The sequence below is a fragment of the Vigna unguiculata genome, chromosome 9 (assembly GCF_004118075.2).
Source record: "Vigna unguiculata cultivar IT97K-499-35 chromosome 9, ASM411807v1, whole genome shotgun sequence".
NCBI classification, from domain to species: domain Eukaryota; kingdom Viridiplantae; phylum Streptophyta; class Magnoliopsida; order Fabales; family Fabaceae; genus Vigna; species Vigna unguiculata.
Genome location: NC_040287.1, coordinates 1,628,358 through 1,641,618, shown reverse-complemented (window position 1 = coordinate 1,641,618; position 13,261 = coordinate 1,628,358). Strand labels below are relative to the sequence as shown.

Here is a 13,261-nt window from a genome sequence, read left to right as displayed (position 1 = left end):
ATTTTTATCAAAATTCAATAAAAAAAAACATGAGTAATAAATAATAATATAAATTATTATTAACATTATAGTAATACTTAATAACAAAAACAAATAGACATTTCACGTTGTAGAATGGATTTTGGGAGAGTAAATGAAATAATTTGATGGGATAAAGAGAAAATTAGGATGCTGTTTATTTCAGGGATTGAGAAGTGTGAAAATGTAATATAAAATAAAAGTTGATAGATTAAAATTAATTAAAAGAAGACGTTGATGAATAGTTTTTAAATAAAAAAAACTAATAGGTCTAATTAATTAAAAATACAAATGTTATTGGTAATAAAAAAATGCTTGAATATATTAATTTAAAAATAAATGTTCATATTAAATAAAAATAAAGTATAAAGTTTGAACAATTATTTTAAAAGCTTTATATTTCATTCGTATTATTATTATCAATTAATCAATATAAGTATTAAATGAAAATTTTTAAATCATGAAAATAATTTAAAATAAAATTGGTCTTGATGGAATTTGATGAAATCATTTTAGATGAGAGATTGAAATAAAAAATTTATGTAAAATTACTTGGTGTTGATACACAATCTGAGTTGTGGCATCATGCACACACTAAAAATAAAACAAAGGTTTCTGCAAAATTTTTAATAATGATATAAGATTATTTCATAAGATCACACCTATATTACTAGGGATGTCAAATAAAATTTGTATGTGTAGGTTTATGTGGATTTGTGAACTATGATAGCATTATAAACTCAAACAGGACATCAATGATATATTTTTCGTGACTTTCGTCGTTCGATTGAATCTTCTTGTTCCTGAATGCTTCATAGGAATCCATCGCTATTCCTTTCTTCCACCAAGAAAGGTCCATTCCAAATCACAATAGTCATTTCTCTATTTTTTTTCGTTATGGTAATGCAATGCAAGAGGTCTCATGAATTGGGTTGTTTTTGATGATGAAAACCTAATATTTAATGGTCGGTAATGTTAGAAGACGACTGTCGGTATCTGATGGTAAGTAAGATACCTACGGTCGGTATATCTTTGAAAGCTCATACGGAGATAAATGGACTCACTCCTCGAGGCGACAAGGGCTACTTAAGGCACTTTATTGCAAACCAACCAGAAGGATCAGAGTTGTTGGATGTAGCTCAATGCTGCTATAAATTACTCAACGCTAGTGAGTGTACTCGCTCTAGGCCTTAAGGATAAAAAGAGACTTTGTAAGTTTGTGAAAAAGTTTAGATTTAAGAAAAAAAAGACTTTAGACTTCAAAATACTGCAAGTTTATTATCGGATTTATTTTCTTGACAACCGAAACTAGGTTTTATTGTTTTAATTCATTTGTTTTATATATTTCTCTTTAGTAATGTTTTATATATTATCCTTTTTTTATTTCATATAAAAATATATACATATGTCAACTAAAAATTTTGAATCAGGCTATTCAAAAATTAAAAAAAAAGGGAACTGAGACTTTAATTGCATAACAAAAAAAAGTTATGAACAAAAAAGAGCAAATGTCTTATATATTAGGGTGTGTAGATATTTCATTTTTGAAAAAAAAAATGCTTAAACCTTGAAAAATCTTCAAAATATGATAATTCGTTGGATTTGATTTAATTTCAGAATTAAATATCTTAAGAAATTTATAGGTTTAGAAAAAGATAAACCAATTGACATTCTTAATTATATAAAAAAAATAAATTCTTTTCTAAATACATATATAATGTATAAAATTGTGTTAACAATTTCAATGCCAGTGTTTAAATCGACAGGAGTTTCTCAAATCTAAATATAATAAAAACTTATTTAAGATCAACAATGTCTCGAGAATGATTAAACGGATTAGTCCTATTATCTATTATGAAAAAAATGTTAAATTAAATTAATTATGACAATTTAATAAATAATTTTGCATAAAAAAAAGTTCAAAAAATAAATTTTAAATAAAATGCCTCATTTTTTAAATGTGTTTTAGGCCTCCCAAACCGTTGAGTCGCTCCTACTTATACTTTTGTGTTTTTTAAAATTTAGGACTTGTTTGACCTTATGGAAGAGATCGACAAGGTTCATTTGAGTTGGAACATTATTTCTCTTTTCAAAAATTAGTGTTGATATTGTAACCATTTAAAGATACTCATTATCGCACCTTGGACAGTGTAGAAATGAGTCTAGAGAAGAACATAGAGAAATAATATAAACTAATTGCAAATCATACTAAGAAGAGACAATAAACACAATTGTCTCATTTATTAGCTTTCCTAGTAGGTACTTAATTGTAACTCCCTCTATTCAAGTTTTACAACGAAGTATATGCTTTACATATACAAGGATACAAAACAATAACTTGTTAATTAGAAGTCCGCAAAACCTCTTATTGAGATAGTAAAACTTAGGAAATGATCATTAATTTGTCAAACGATGCATACCAAGTCATTGAAAACTCATACTAATAAGAGTCTAAAGCTATTAAACAACATACAACATATCTATTTACATAACTATTAGACACATTTTTCACAATCAAACAACCTCTACAACCACTAAATGCAACATCTTATAAGGATTTTAGGAGATGAAGATATACAAATGTGCTGAATTTGAACATTTTAAAGTGAAATCATTGATACAATAATCATGATTGTGTTAGTTGAGCATGTGAACTAACTAAGTCCAAATTTAATTATGGTTATTGTTGTTATTATTATTATTATTATATTATTTTATTATTATTGTTATTATTATCATTCTAACAATATATATTATATTGGTTGGCCAAGAAACTCATGTGATATGTAATGATTACATACATGAATACATGTAATAGCAAATATAACACATAAGTTCCATAACCAATCAATGTAGTATGTACTATTTTGGATTAAATATATTTTTAATCTATGAACTTTATCGATAAATTGATTTGTTATTGTTTGAAACTTTGATACAATTTAGTTCTCAAACTTAAAAAGAAAATGAATATAATTCCTTTAATCCAAATTTTGTGATTTTTTTTATATGTTAAATGCGTTTTTATGCTATCATGAGTTTCTTATATTATTTGACACTCCCTCTTCAGTATTAGCTAGAAAACATGTTTAACATGTACAAACAAAAGATAAATGTAATTGAATTAAAACAAGTATATTAATTCATATTAAAGTTTGAGGATTAAAATTTAACAAAATTTTGAACATAAACAAATTCAAATATCTTGTCAAAGTTAAAGGACTAAAAACATTTAAACCCTACTATTTTAGTTATTCATTTCATAATTGTGTTTGACTAAACTATTTATGTGATAGTTTCCCTCCACTCCCTAACTCCTTATTATGATAACATCGTGTCACTTCTCATTTTTTATGTCATTTGTACTTGTCATTGTTGCTTGAGCCTCTTCGTTGCTACAAGTTTATTGTTGGACGTTTGCGCATGATGTAATTACATCAATATCACCACTACAGCCAACCCATAACACATCCTTCAACGTGAAAATTCTTGCTAATATCTCTTAAACACTAACAATTAGGGATGACAAAAATATTCGCGCTTGCAGGTATTCAAGGATAAAATTCGCAACAGATAGTTAGTACTCACAGGTATTTGTTACGCGCGGGTAGCAGATATTTTAATACCCACTTATAAATGGGTCGGATGTGGGTATCACACTATCCGTACATGCGGATAACGGATATCCGCAAAAAAATTAAAATTAAAATTTAATTTATATTTTATTAAATTTAATTTAATTAAAGTTAAAATTAAATTTATATATTATCAGGCTCAATTGAATTAAAATTAAAAATTTATATATATATATATATATATATATATATATAATTTAAATTTTATTTAAAAAGTTTGTAAAATATATATTTTTTAAAATATTCACATATATAGGTATATTTATGGGTATCCACAGTTTTTTTTAAAATCCGCAAATATTTTTTAAACGAATGCTTAATGAGTAAATGGATAGGTAGCAGATGATTTTTTTTTTTTCAGATCAGGTTACAGATAAACACTATTCGTGCCCGACCGATTATCATCCATACGTACAATCTTAAACTTTCTAAGCTCCAAGTAGAATAATTTTGTTGAATTAATATGTTAATATATGTGTGCTAGTGATTGGTTAGTATAGAAAAAAAATTACCATCACCAATTAATGTGAACAATGTAACGTCCCATTTAATTTATAAACACAATTAAAGGAAACGTCACACATAAGATAGTAAAATCACGCAGTCCTAGGGTTCCCAACATCACCCCTACAAAACCAGACACACCACGATGCCAACAAGAGCATGATAACAGTTTAACTAAGAGTTTACAATCCAAAGACAACGAATACAGGGGCCATAGCCCTAAAGAAGACATCAAGAAGAGAAGTGTAAGATCCAGTCCAGACGGCTAAGCGGTGGAATCACCATTCCCTTGTTGACCACGAGAACTTCGCCCATCTGCTCCCATCAACCAAGTCGATGATCATCGCAAGAAAGAACAGCCACATATAACACAACCATGCAACGAAACGGGTAAGCTAGAGCCAACAACATATGCATCATAAAGTCAACAACATTTTCATCATCTCACATCCAAATAATCAACCAAACATGTTATGACTCTCAATCAATACACTACGACTCGACTCGACTCATCCGGATACGTATAACTTAGTCGGATTCAGCGGATGTTTGCACTTGTGGTGGATACCTCTGCTCGAACCTGAGCTGCTCATCCCCGAGCTATGTGTTACAAATGTTACGATGAATCAAATCTCCCTCACCACAAGGTTAGCCCTTAATGAATTTCGGACCTCCTGCTACTCTCACCACAGGAGTCAGTCCGCTCTAGGTGAGACTAACTGGCCCCTTAGAGTGTCAGGATACAGTCCTTACCTTGAATCCTTACTTAGTTATACAGATGGGGCACCACCATGGACACCCACTAACAGGGGCCATGGGATTACGTCCCGACCACTGAAGCGCGACCCTAGAGGTCTCACCTAGAGACCCCAAGGAATTTATGCACTGACACGGACCAACATTCATAGCTCAGAAATAAATGAACGTAAAATCATATTTACATTTCCATACCAACCCTTGAGATTAATTCCTCATGCGCATCATATTTCGAACCCATACCTCGGATCATCACCACCCCATGAATCTAGGGCCTCATCTCGTATTAATCACGTGTTCCTTTAGTTCCAAACCACTCATTCATTTCACATGCCAATATCATACCCAACCCGTCATACGCAATTCATGAATCATGCCAAACATACCTCATGCTCCATTATATACTCATCATACGATCATACTCAACCAAAACAGATCATTCAGGAACAAACAGACATTCAATCACAACACTGTCTCGCCCAGCACCTCGCTCAGGCTGAGGGGTCTCGCTCAGGCGAGACAGTCTCGCTCAGACGAGTCCCCTTCCGCCTAGGCGAGCGCTCAACAGGAACAAGAAGGCAACGCGGGATCTCGCTTAAGCGAGATCCCTCTCGCTTGGGCGAGTTGTGTGCTCGCTCAAAACACACCCTGGTCGCCTGAGCGACCACTCGCGCAGAAAGCTCTGGGCGAGCCTCTGCACATCTCGCCTAGGCGAGTCAAGCTCGCCTGGGCGAGTCTAACAGTGTTCGTCATTGTTCACACCTGCAACGCACATGTTTTATAACCAACCAACCATACAGAGTACTTTCACGCATCAAAACGAAGAATTTAACCATACAATTAGTAACCAACCCACAAACAAGTCAAAACAACACAGAACTGGAGACCCTAACTTCCCGTACCTGGAAAGCGGCTAATAGAACTTCGACGCGAGACCTTGGAGCACAGCAGCTCGAGTGATGGACCTAAGAACTGACGGAACAGCGAAGGACACAATTATTTTCGGGCTTTAATCGGTGGAAAACGAATGTAAAGCTTTAGGAGGTAAGTACAATAGGTTTAGAGTTACTTACGTGGAGTAGAAATCGTTAGTTGAGCTCTTGGGACGAACTGGTTCGAGACAAGGACAAACCCTAGCAGAGCTCTAGTGCGGAAGGGCGACGGCTGCTGATTTCTGCAAGAGTGAGAGTGAGTGTGGAATTAGGGCAGACCTAAGAACTTTATACGTTGGGCCGGTCTTAGGTCCACTTACAAGGGCAACCCACTAATCTTTAGGGCAGAAAAGAAATGGGGCCTTACAAACAAGGTAAAACTTGAATTAGATAATTTAGTTAAAACATAATAGAACATATATTAAAAATATTAGTATAAAATATTAGATAAAAGAAAAGTTAAAATCAGAAAATACAAAATTTCAACCATTTTTTTAAATTATGCTTATGGAATTAAAAAAAAAATTGATGGTAGAGATATATGTTAAAAATTAAACAAAATATATTTATTAGAATTCAGTTAAATAAATCGATTGTTATTTTAGAATAGACAAAGTTGATTTGAGAGCTCAGTTTAGTTATATTATATGGTTGTGGAGGACATTTGACTAAGATAAATCAGTAAATAATCATATTATTAAAAGGTAGTTATTTGCTTCCCTTGAATCGGTTGTTCATTCATGAATTTGGTCTGTTTGTTATATCCTATTTGGCTAAAATGAAATTATATGAAGATTAATGATTTGTGTAATATATGTTCATGGCATTTCTCCCTCGAATGATTATGTTTTGATTTGTTTAAACAGCTTAATGACCAAAGGTATATTATTTTACTCTTGTTTATTCTATGTATTACAATTTCCATACTATTTTTGTGACGAGGAATGTTACACGTATTGGGATTAAGTTCAAATATGTTTAACCTCATCAAATTTTATTGTTTAATTTTTCGTGTTGCCAAAATGTTAATCTACACAATATCCTATGACTAATTAAAAGTGTTTTCAATTAAGGGTTAAAAATGTACAAAATAGAAGCATCATTGAAAAATTGTTTCACATCCAACATCGATTAAAACCCAAACCAACAATATTACCACCTTTCTACGTCGATAATCCGTGTAAAATGAGACATAAAATTGGTTATTACAAAAAGCAATGTTATATGTCACTTTCTACATGAATTCATGGAATCATACTATACTTAACTTTTTCGTCAATTCACCCATTATATATCACGTTCGTTCCCAGTATTAACCTATTTCACTTTTACAACAATTTCAAAATATTTAAAATTAGGTCTATATTATTATTATTATTATTATTGCATGTTTAAATGATAAAATTAGCATTACAGGCATACATACCTGTACATTTGTCTTCATATTTTAATATATTTCAAAGAGAAAAAAAAAAGAAAATTAACTATTCTTTTTCTTTAAATTGACATGGAAGTTTCCCAGAATATATGTAGTGAGTAATTTTATGATCGCTCTAGATAATTAAAGAAATCTAATAAAATTAAAATGGAAATAAATATAATCAATCAAGATTTGAGAATGAAAATTGGAAAAATCTTAACTATATAGTTAATTTTAGTTTTAAACTCGTAAGATTTTTTGAAGAATTAGCCCGCTAAAATTTTAAACTATGATTTCAATTTTCAAAATACTACATTTGAAGGATTAAAAAGCATATCAAATACAAAACCTTATTAAAATGAAATAAAAAATCATACAAAACTCATTTCTTTCGACTGTAACAGCCGAAAATGACACTATTAAATTTAGAGGATCAAAAGCTGTAAAATTTATTGATTAATCTGTCAATAAAATCCACAACTTTATCAACCACAAATTTTTAAGATGGTATATAAAACAATCAAATTTCGAAAGGAGTGAAATGGAAGCATAATAGGACTTCTATATAAATGTAAGATCTAGAGACACAAGATTTAACTCAACCTCCAAGTACAAAAATTAAATAAAACGAATTACTACCATAAACTGCAAAAAATAATATTAATTAAAGTTGGACAAATTTACAAGTTATAATTTCTATTTTTCAACGCCTTACTACAATCACTAGTAAGAAATGTAACTTATTTATATGCTTAAAAAATAAAATTTCTCTAACAAATTAGATAGATATTACATCCTTCTACAATTAGTTTTTCAATGTGGTCAATAATTTATTGTTCTTATAATCTTGCTTTAATCTTTAAATGGTTAAATTTAAAATACATAATTTGTAGCCTCAATAAGGTACTAATATACATAATATTGCATTAATTTTAATAAATATAAAACAAATTAAATGTTTTAAATACTTAATTAGATAATCAAAACTATAATTTTCATAAATCCCACTTAAAATTATAATAATTTTAGTTATGCAGACGATCATCCTCTGCCAGAATTCTGTTCCAAAAACGACGCCAATGGAAGCATAAAATAAGTAATGCAGTGTCGATCAAAATAACTGCAAATCATCACATATCGAGGTTCCTAGACGCAAGCATTTTTACTCAGAACAATTTTCATAAAAAATCAATTTCATAAACTCTAAACCAAACAGACAACAGCCAAACCCTAAAACAAAAATGAGGGTAATACTTATTCGTGAATTTCAATCTAATATCCAACTTTACATCAATAATAACACAGATACTGCAAAATCAATGCATACATTAAACGACAAAACGAGAAATCAGATATGAAATCACTAAAAACGGGATTAATTCTGGATAGAACAGCGACAAATGTGGACGATAGTTTGAAACTGAATGCATTATTCAATACATAGGTGTTTAATTCTCAACATTTTAAAATAAATATGTGATTTCTTACTTTTTAAATTTCCTAATTATAATTAGATAGTTAAAGGCCGAAGGCGACTAACTATGGAAATCAATCCACATAAACAGGTAAATCGCAAATTCATCACATTCAAACCAAACGCATTCAATCTATAATCGCTAAAAGGTTCATCTATAATCTCCACAAGCACAATAAACACCCAATTGAGCCAAAATTTAAGCTAACAGTTTAAAAATCTAAACTCAAAATAGCATTATAAAGCAATAATTAAAACGATAAAGCGAGATCCAATGAAAACGGTTGAAAACAAAAACGTACAATTTAGCTCAGAACCTGAGCTTGGTGAAGAACCACCGGTTCTTGCCGGTTTTGAAGCGATCCTCTAAGCGCTTCTTGGTCTCCTTTAGGGCGGTGACCTTCTTATCCTTGGCATGGAGGACGTCGGGGGTGACGGCGTCCTTGAGGTCCACGTCGAGCGTGTAGCGCGTGGGCATCAAGTGCTGGTAGTTGACGAGCTTGATGAATGCCTTCACACGCGACTTCTTTGCGGTCTTCTTGGCCGAATCCTTCTTTATCACCTTGCTAGGGTACTTCTTTATTCCTGCAACCAAACAGTGACCGTAGGGGCGCTCGCGCGTGCCCTCATCGAAGGTTCGCACTATCACCGCCTTCTTCCCAGCGTAACGCCCCTGAAGGACTATCACTGCTTTGTTTGTCTTCAGAAACTTCACCATTTTTGCGCCTCGTTCTCTCTCTGTGCCGTCTCACTCTTTGAAACAGAAGAACCGAACCATTTAGGGTTTGGTGACTTATAGATCTGCAAACCCTAGAGGATTTGGGTTGGGCCCTGTTTTTCAAAATGGGCCTATATATCTTTTCAAATATACAGCCTTTTTCTTTGCTTAAAAATATAATTATTGTAAAAAAAATTACAGCCGAAATATTCTTAGATTAATATATAATTGTATTGTAGGTATTGTCTTGATAACAAGCAAACATGAAGATATTCATAATATCAAGAAACTTATAACAAACATATCATATTTAGGATTTTCTCGAATTTATATTATATTACCTTTACTATACGAAAATGATCATAAATATACTCACAAACTTAGGATATAAGTGAAACATGTTACGAAGTCTAAAAAGGCTAAAGAATAAAGTAATTTTTTGGGTGACCACCATTTAAGGATTTAATAAATACCAACCATGGGTGAAAGTTTTGTAAATCTAAGAGTTATGTTCGGTCACAACTAAAACCTTTTAAGAATATGATTTATTTCTTAAAAGTCTTTCATTTATCATAATATTTTTTTATTTAATTAATCGATTAGTATTCATTTCATAAATTTCAATTTGTTATCTGTTTTTAAAAAAAATTTAATTTTATCTCGATTTTTAAAAAAGTATTTTATTTTGATCTATTTAAAAAAAAATATTAACGTCGGTGTGTGACGTGTCGATCTCTAATTTTTTTTTAACTTAAATCCTCATCTCTATGATAACTTCACATCTAACATAAAAAAAAAAAATTAAAGTCGTCGTTACTGTGAATACTTCTTTGAAAAAGAAAGTAAAAGTCGTCACCTTTACTCTTACAAGTGTCTTGTTAATGCTCTTACAACTTTACCAAAATTTGTAATAATTTTAAAAATAAATCCTTTTATGTAAATTAAAAAAATAAAGTAACTTGTTTCCGTAAAATAACCATTGTATGAAGGTATTTATATGTTAGGGTGAAAAATATTATCATAAATAAATTTTATCGGTATTATAAAGTGATCTCCATTTCTTATTTATTCTAAGACACAATTTATTAACAAGTTTTTTAAAGGTTAAATAGTTATTTTGGATTGTTCATCGGTGATAAGTTCAAGTAACCTGATTATTTCTTTTATGCAAAAATTAGCTATTTTTTTTATTGAAAACATGATATTTGCAAACAAAAAACCATATTGATTTTGTTAATTTGTACATAATTACTCGTATAGCATCATGATCCGACACAATTATTCTTCAACCCATTACAAGGTCAATAATTTTATTTTAACATCGGTAAACTATAACACACTAAGACTTTTTATGTTCTATTTTTTCTAAAAAATATGCAACAATCTACATCACTACTTCCTTATTCACAAACCATCAAAAACAACTTTTTCAAGCCTTACTTAAAGAAATACTTAAATTACTTTTACGAGCTTATTTCAATATTCATTTTCTTGTATTTTCTTTTGTCTATAATCAAAATCTATTTATAAATTTGATAATTCCACCAAAACCCTTGTGGAATTCTATTTCCCTTCTTTTTATTTTTGTCCTTAATTATTTGTTACAAAAATTCACTTAAACTCGTTAACATTTTTAAATAAAAATCATTACTTTCAAAGCTAAGTTCATGTATCATCATAATGATTTTACTAAATTGAATTCATTTACTACCATCATAAATATATGTAAAGATTTTCAACTAAACATACACAACAATATATATATGCCTTCTCAAGTTAATATTGCAACTCAAAGTCGTTATCATTGAGAAATTTCTTTCATTTATATTGACCAGTGTTTATTTACCCATTACTAAAATAATGTATGTTAAGCTTTTATGATGACTACGACAAGTAATGTTTTCATATTTTTAATATAAACACCGGTGCAACCAAATCTTAACCATGCTGGAAAAATTAATTTCATGTTTAGTTGTCATTTTCCTTTATGCATTAGTATTTGTATGCATCTAAATTATTATTGTTGAGATGTAACCTCTAAGATCTTCATTTGAATCAAAAAAAAATTTGCAAATTTAAGGGATCATCGTAAGTTCCGTATCCATTTAATTTAAAATAAGAATATTTAAAATGATACCTTACAAATCAATTTTGTGAGATTGAATTAATCTCCACATGACCCAAATCACTATATTTATACATATTTTTCTATTGATCTTCGATAAGGTTTAACGAGATATTTTAATATATTTCTAATATAAGATCAATTATACACTTTATTATTATAGCATATATTTTCATATATGTTATTGTTCTTCTCACTTTTATATATCCTTTATATTTTTCATACTATTTTTCCCTTTTAGTGAAAATAAAACATTTTTTATTTCAATATCATAACTACAAGCATGATCTCGATTTCAGCCATTATTATAAAAATCATATATTGTGTCATTCACTAAAACCAATTAAGTCAATTTTAATACTTTTTATTAATAACTCGTATAGTTGTAGTTTTTTCTATAAGCTCATATATTTTTTAGTAATGGTACATGACAATATTATTATAACTATTATTATTATGAAGTCAACTTAAAGTGCATAGTTTGAATAGAAAATGAAAAAAAAAAACTCTAAATAAAATAACAAAAATAAAATCTAAAAAAATAGAAGTAAATTCTCAACTAACCTCAAAACATGAATTATAAAATATAAATTCTTTGTAAACATAACATATTATGAGAAATATAAACTTAAAACATAAAATAAATGAGAGAACAAGAGAAAATAAATTAAACGACAAAATCTAATATCCAGCTTTACATCAATAATAACACAGATACTGCAAAATCAATACATACATTAAACGACAAAACGAGAAATCAGATATGATATCTCTAAAAACGGGATTAATTCTGGATAGAACAGCGACAAATGTGGACGATAGTTTGAAAATGAATGCATTATTCAATACATAGGTGTTTAATTCTCAACATTTTAAAATAAATATGTGATTTCTCACTTTTTAAATTTCCTAATTATAATTAGATAGTTAATGGCCGAAGGCGACTAAATATCGAAATTAATCAACATAAAAAAAATAGCATAAACAGGCAAATCGCAAATTCATCACATTCAAACCAAACGCATTCAATCTATAATCGCTAAAAGTTTCATCTATAATCTCCACAAGCACAATAAACACCCAATTGAGCCAAAATTTAAGCTAACGGTTTAAAAATCTAAACTCAAAATAGCATTATAAAGCAATAATTAAATCGACAAAGCGAGATCCAATGAAAACGGTTGAAAACAAAAACGTACAATTTAGCTCAGAACCTGAGCTTGGTGAAGAACCACCGGTTCTTGCCGGTTTTGAAGCGATCCTCTAAGCGCTTCTTGGTCTCCTTTAGGGCGGTGACCTTCTTATCCTTGGCATGGAGGACGTCGGGGGTGACGGCGTCCTTGAGGTCCACGTCGAGCGTGTAGCGCGTGGGCATCAAGTGCTGGTAGTTGACGAGCTTGATGAATGCCTTCACGCGCGACTTCTTTGCGGTCTTCTTGGCCGAATCCTTCTTTATCACCTTGCTAGGGTACTTCTTTATTCCTGCAACCAAACAGTGACCGTAGGGGCGCTCGCGCGTGCCCTCATCGAAGGTTCGCACTATCACCGCCTTCTTCCCAGCGTAACGCCCCTGAAGGACTATCACTGCTTTGTTTGTCTTCAGAAACTTCACCATTTTTGCGCCTCGCTCTCTCTCTCTCTGTGCCGTCTCACTCTCTTTGAAACTGAAGACGAGACCA

The 13,261-nt window shown here is 30.6% G+C and overlaps 2 protein-coding genes and 1 long non-coding RNA gene across 3 annotated transcripts; all 3 read right to left on the bottom strand.

Annotated features, from left to right (window-relative positions):
- Positions 1-4,174: 4,174 nt before the first annotated feature.
- On the bottom strand, positions 4,175-6,084 carry LOC114196273. Its single transcript, XR_003606652.1, has 3 exons — positions 5,987-6,084; positions 5,816-5,885; positions 4,175-4,472 (listed from the first exon to the last, which is right to left on the bottom strand). It is a non-coding gene; the product is annotated as an uncharacterized LOC114196273 (long non-coding RNA).
- A 2,747-nt stretch (positions 6,085-8,831) lies between these two features.
- LOC114196272 (60S ribosomal protein L27-like) lies at positions 8,832-9,517 on the bottom strand. Its single transcript, XM_028086867.1, has one exon. The coding sequence runs from the start codon at positions 9,455-9,457 to the stop codon at positions 9,050-9,052; it is 408 nt and encodes a 135-aa protein (XP_027942668.1). The 5' UTR covers positions 9,458-9,517; the 3' UTR covers positions 8,832-9,049.
- Positions 9,518-12,565: 3,048 nt separating this feature from the next.
- Positions 12,566-13,261, bottom strand: LOC114196276 (60S ribosomal protein L27-like). Its single transcript, XM_028086869.1, has one exon. It carries the CDS (start codon positions 13,195-13,197, stop codon positions 12,790-12,792), a length of 408 nt encoding a protein of 135 aa, XP_027942670.1. The 5' UTR covers positions 13,198-13,261; the 3' UTR covers positions 12,566-12,789.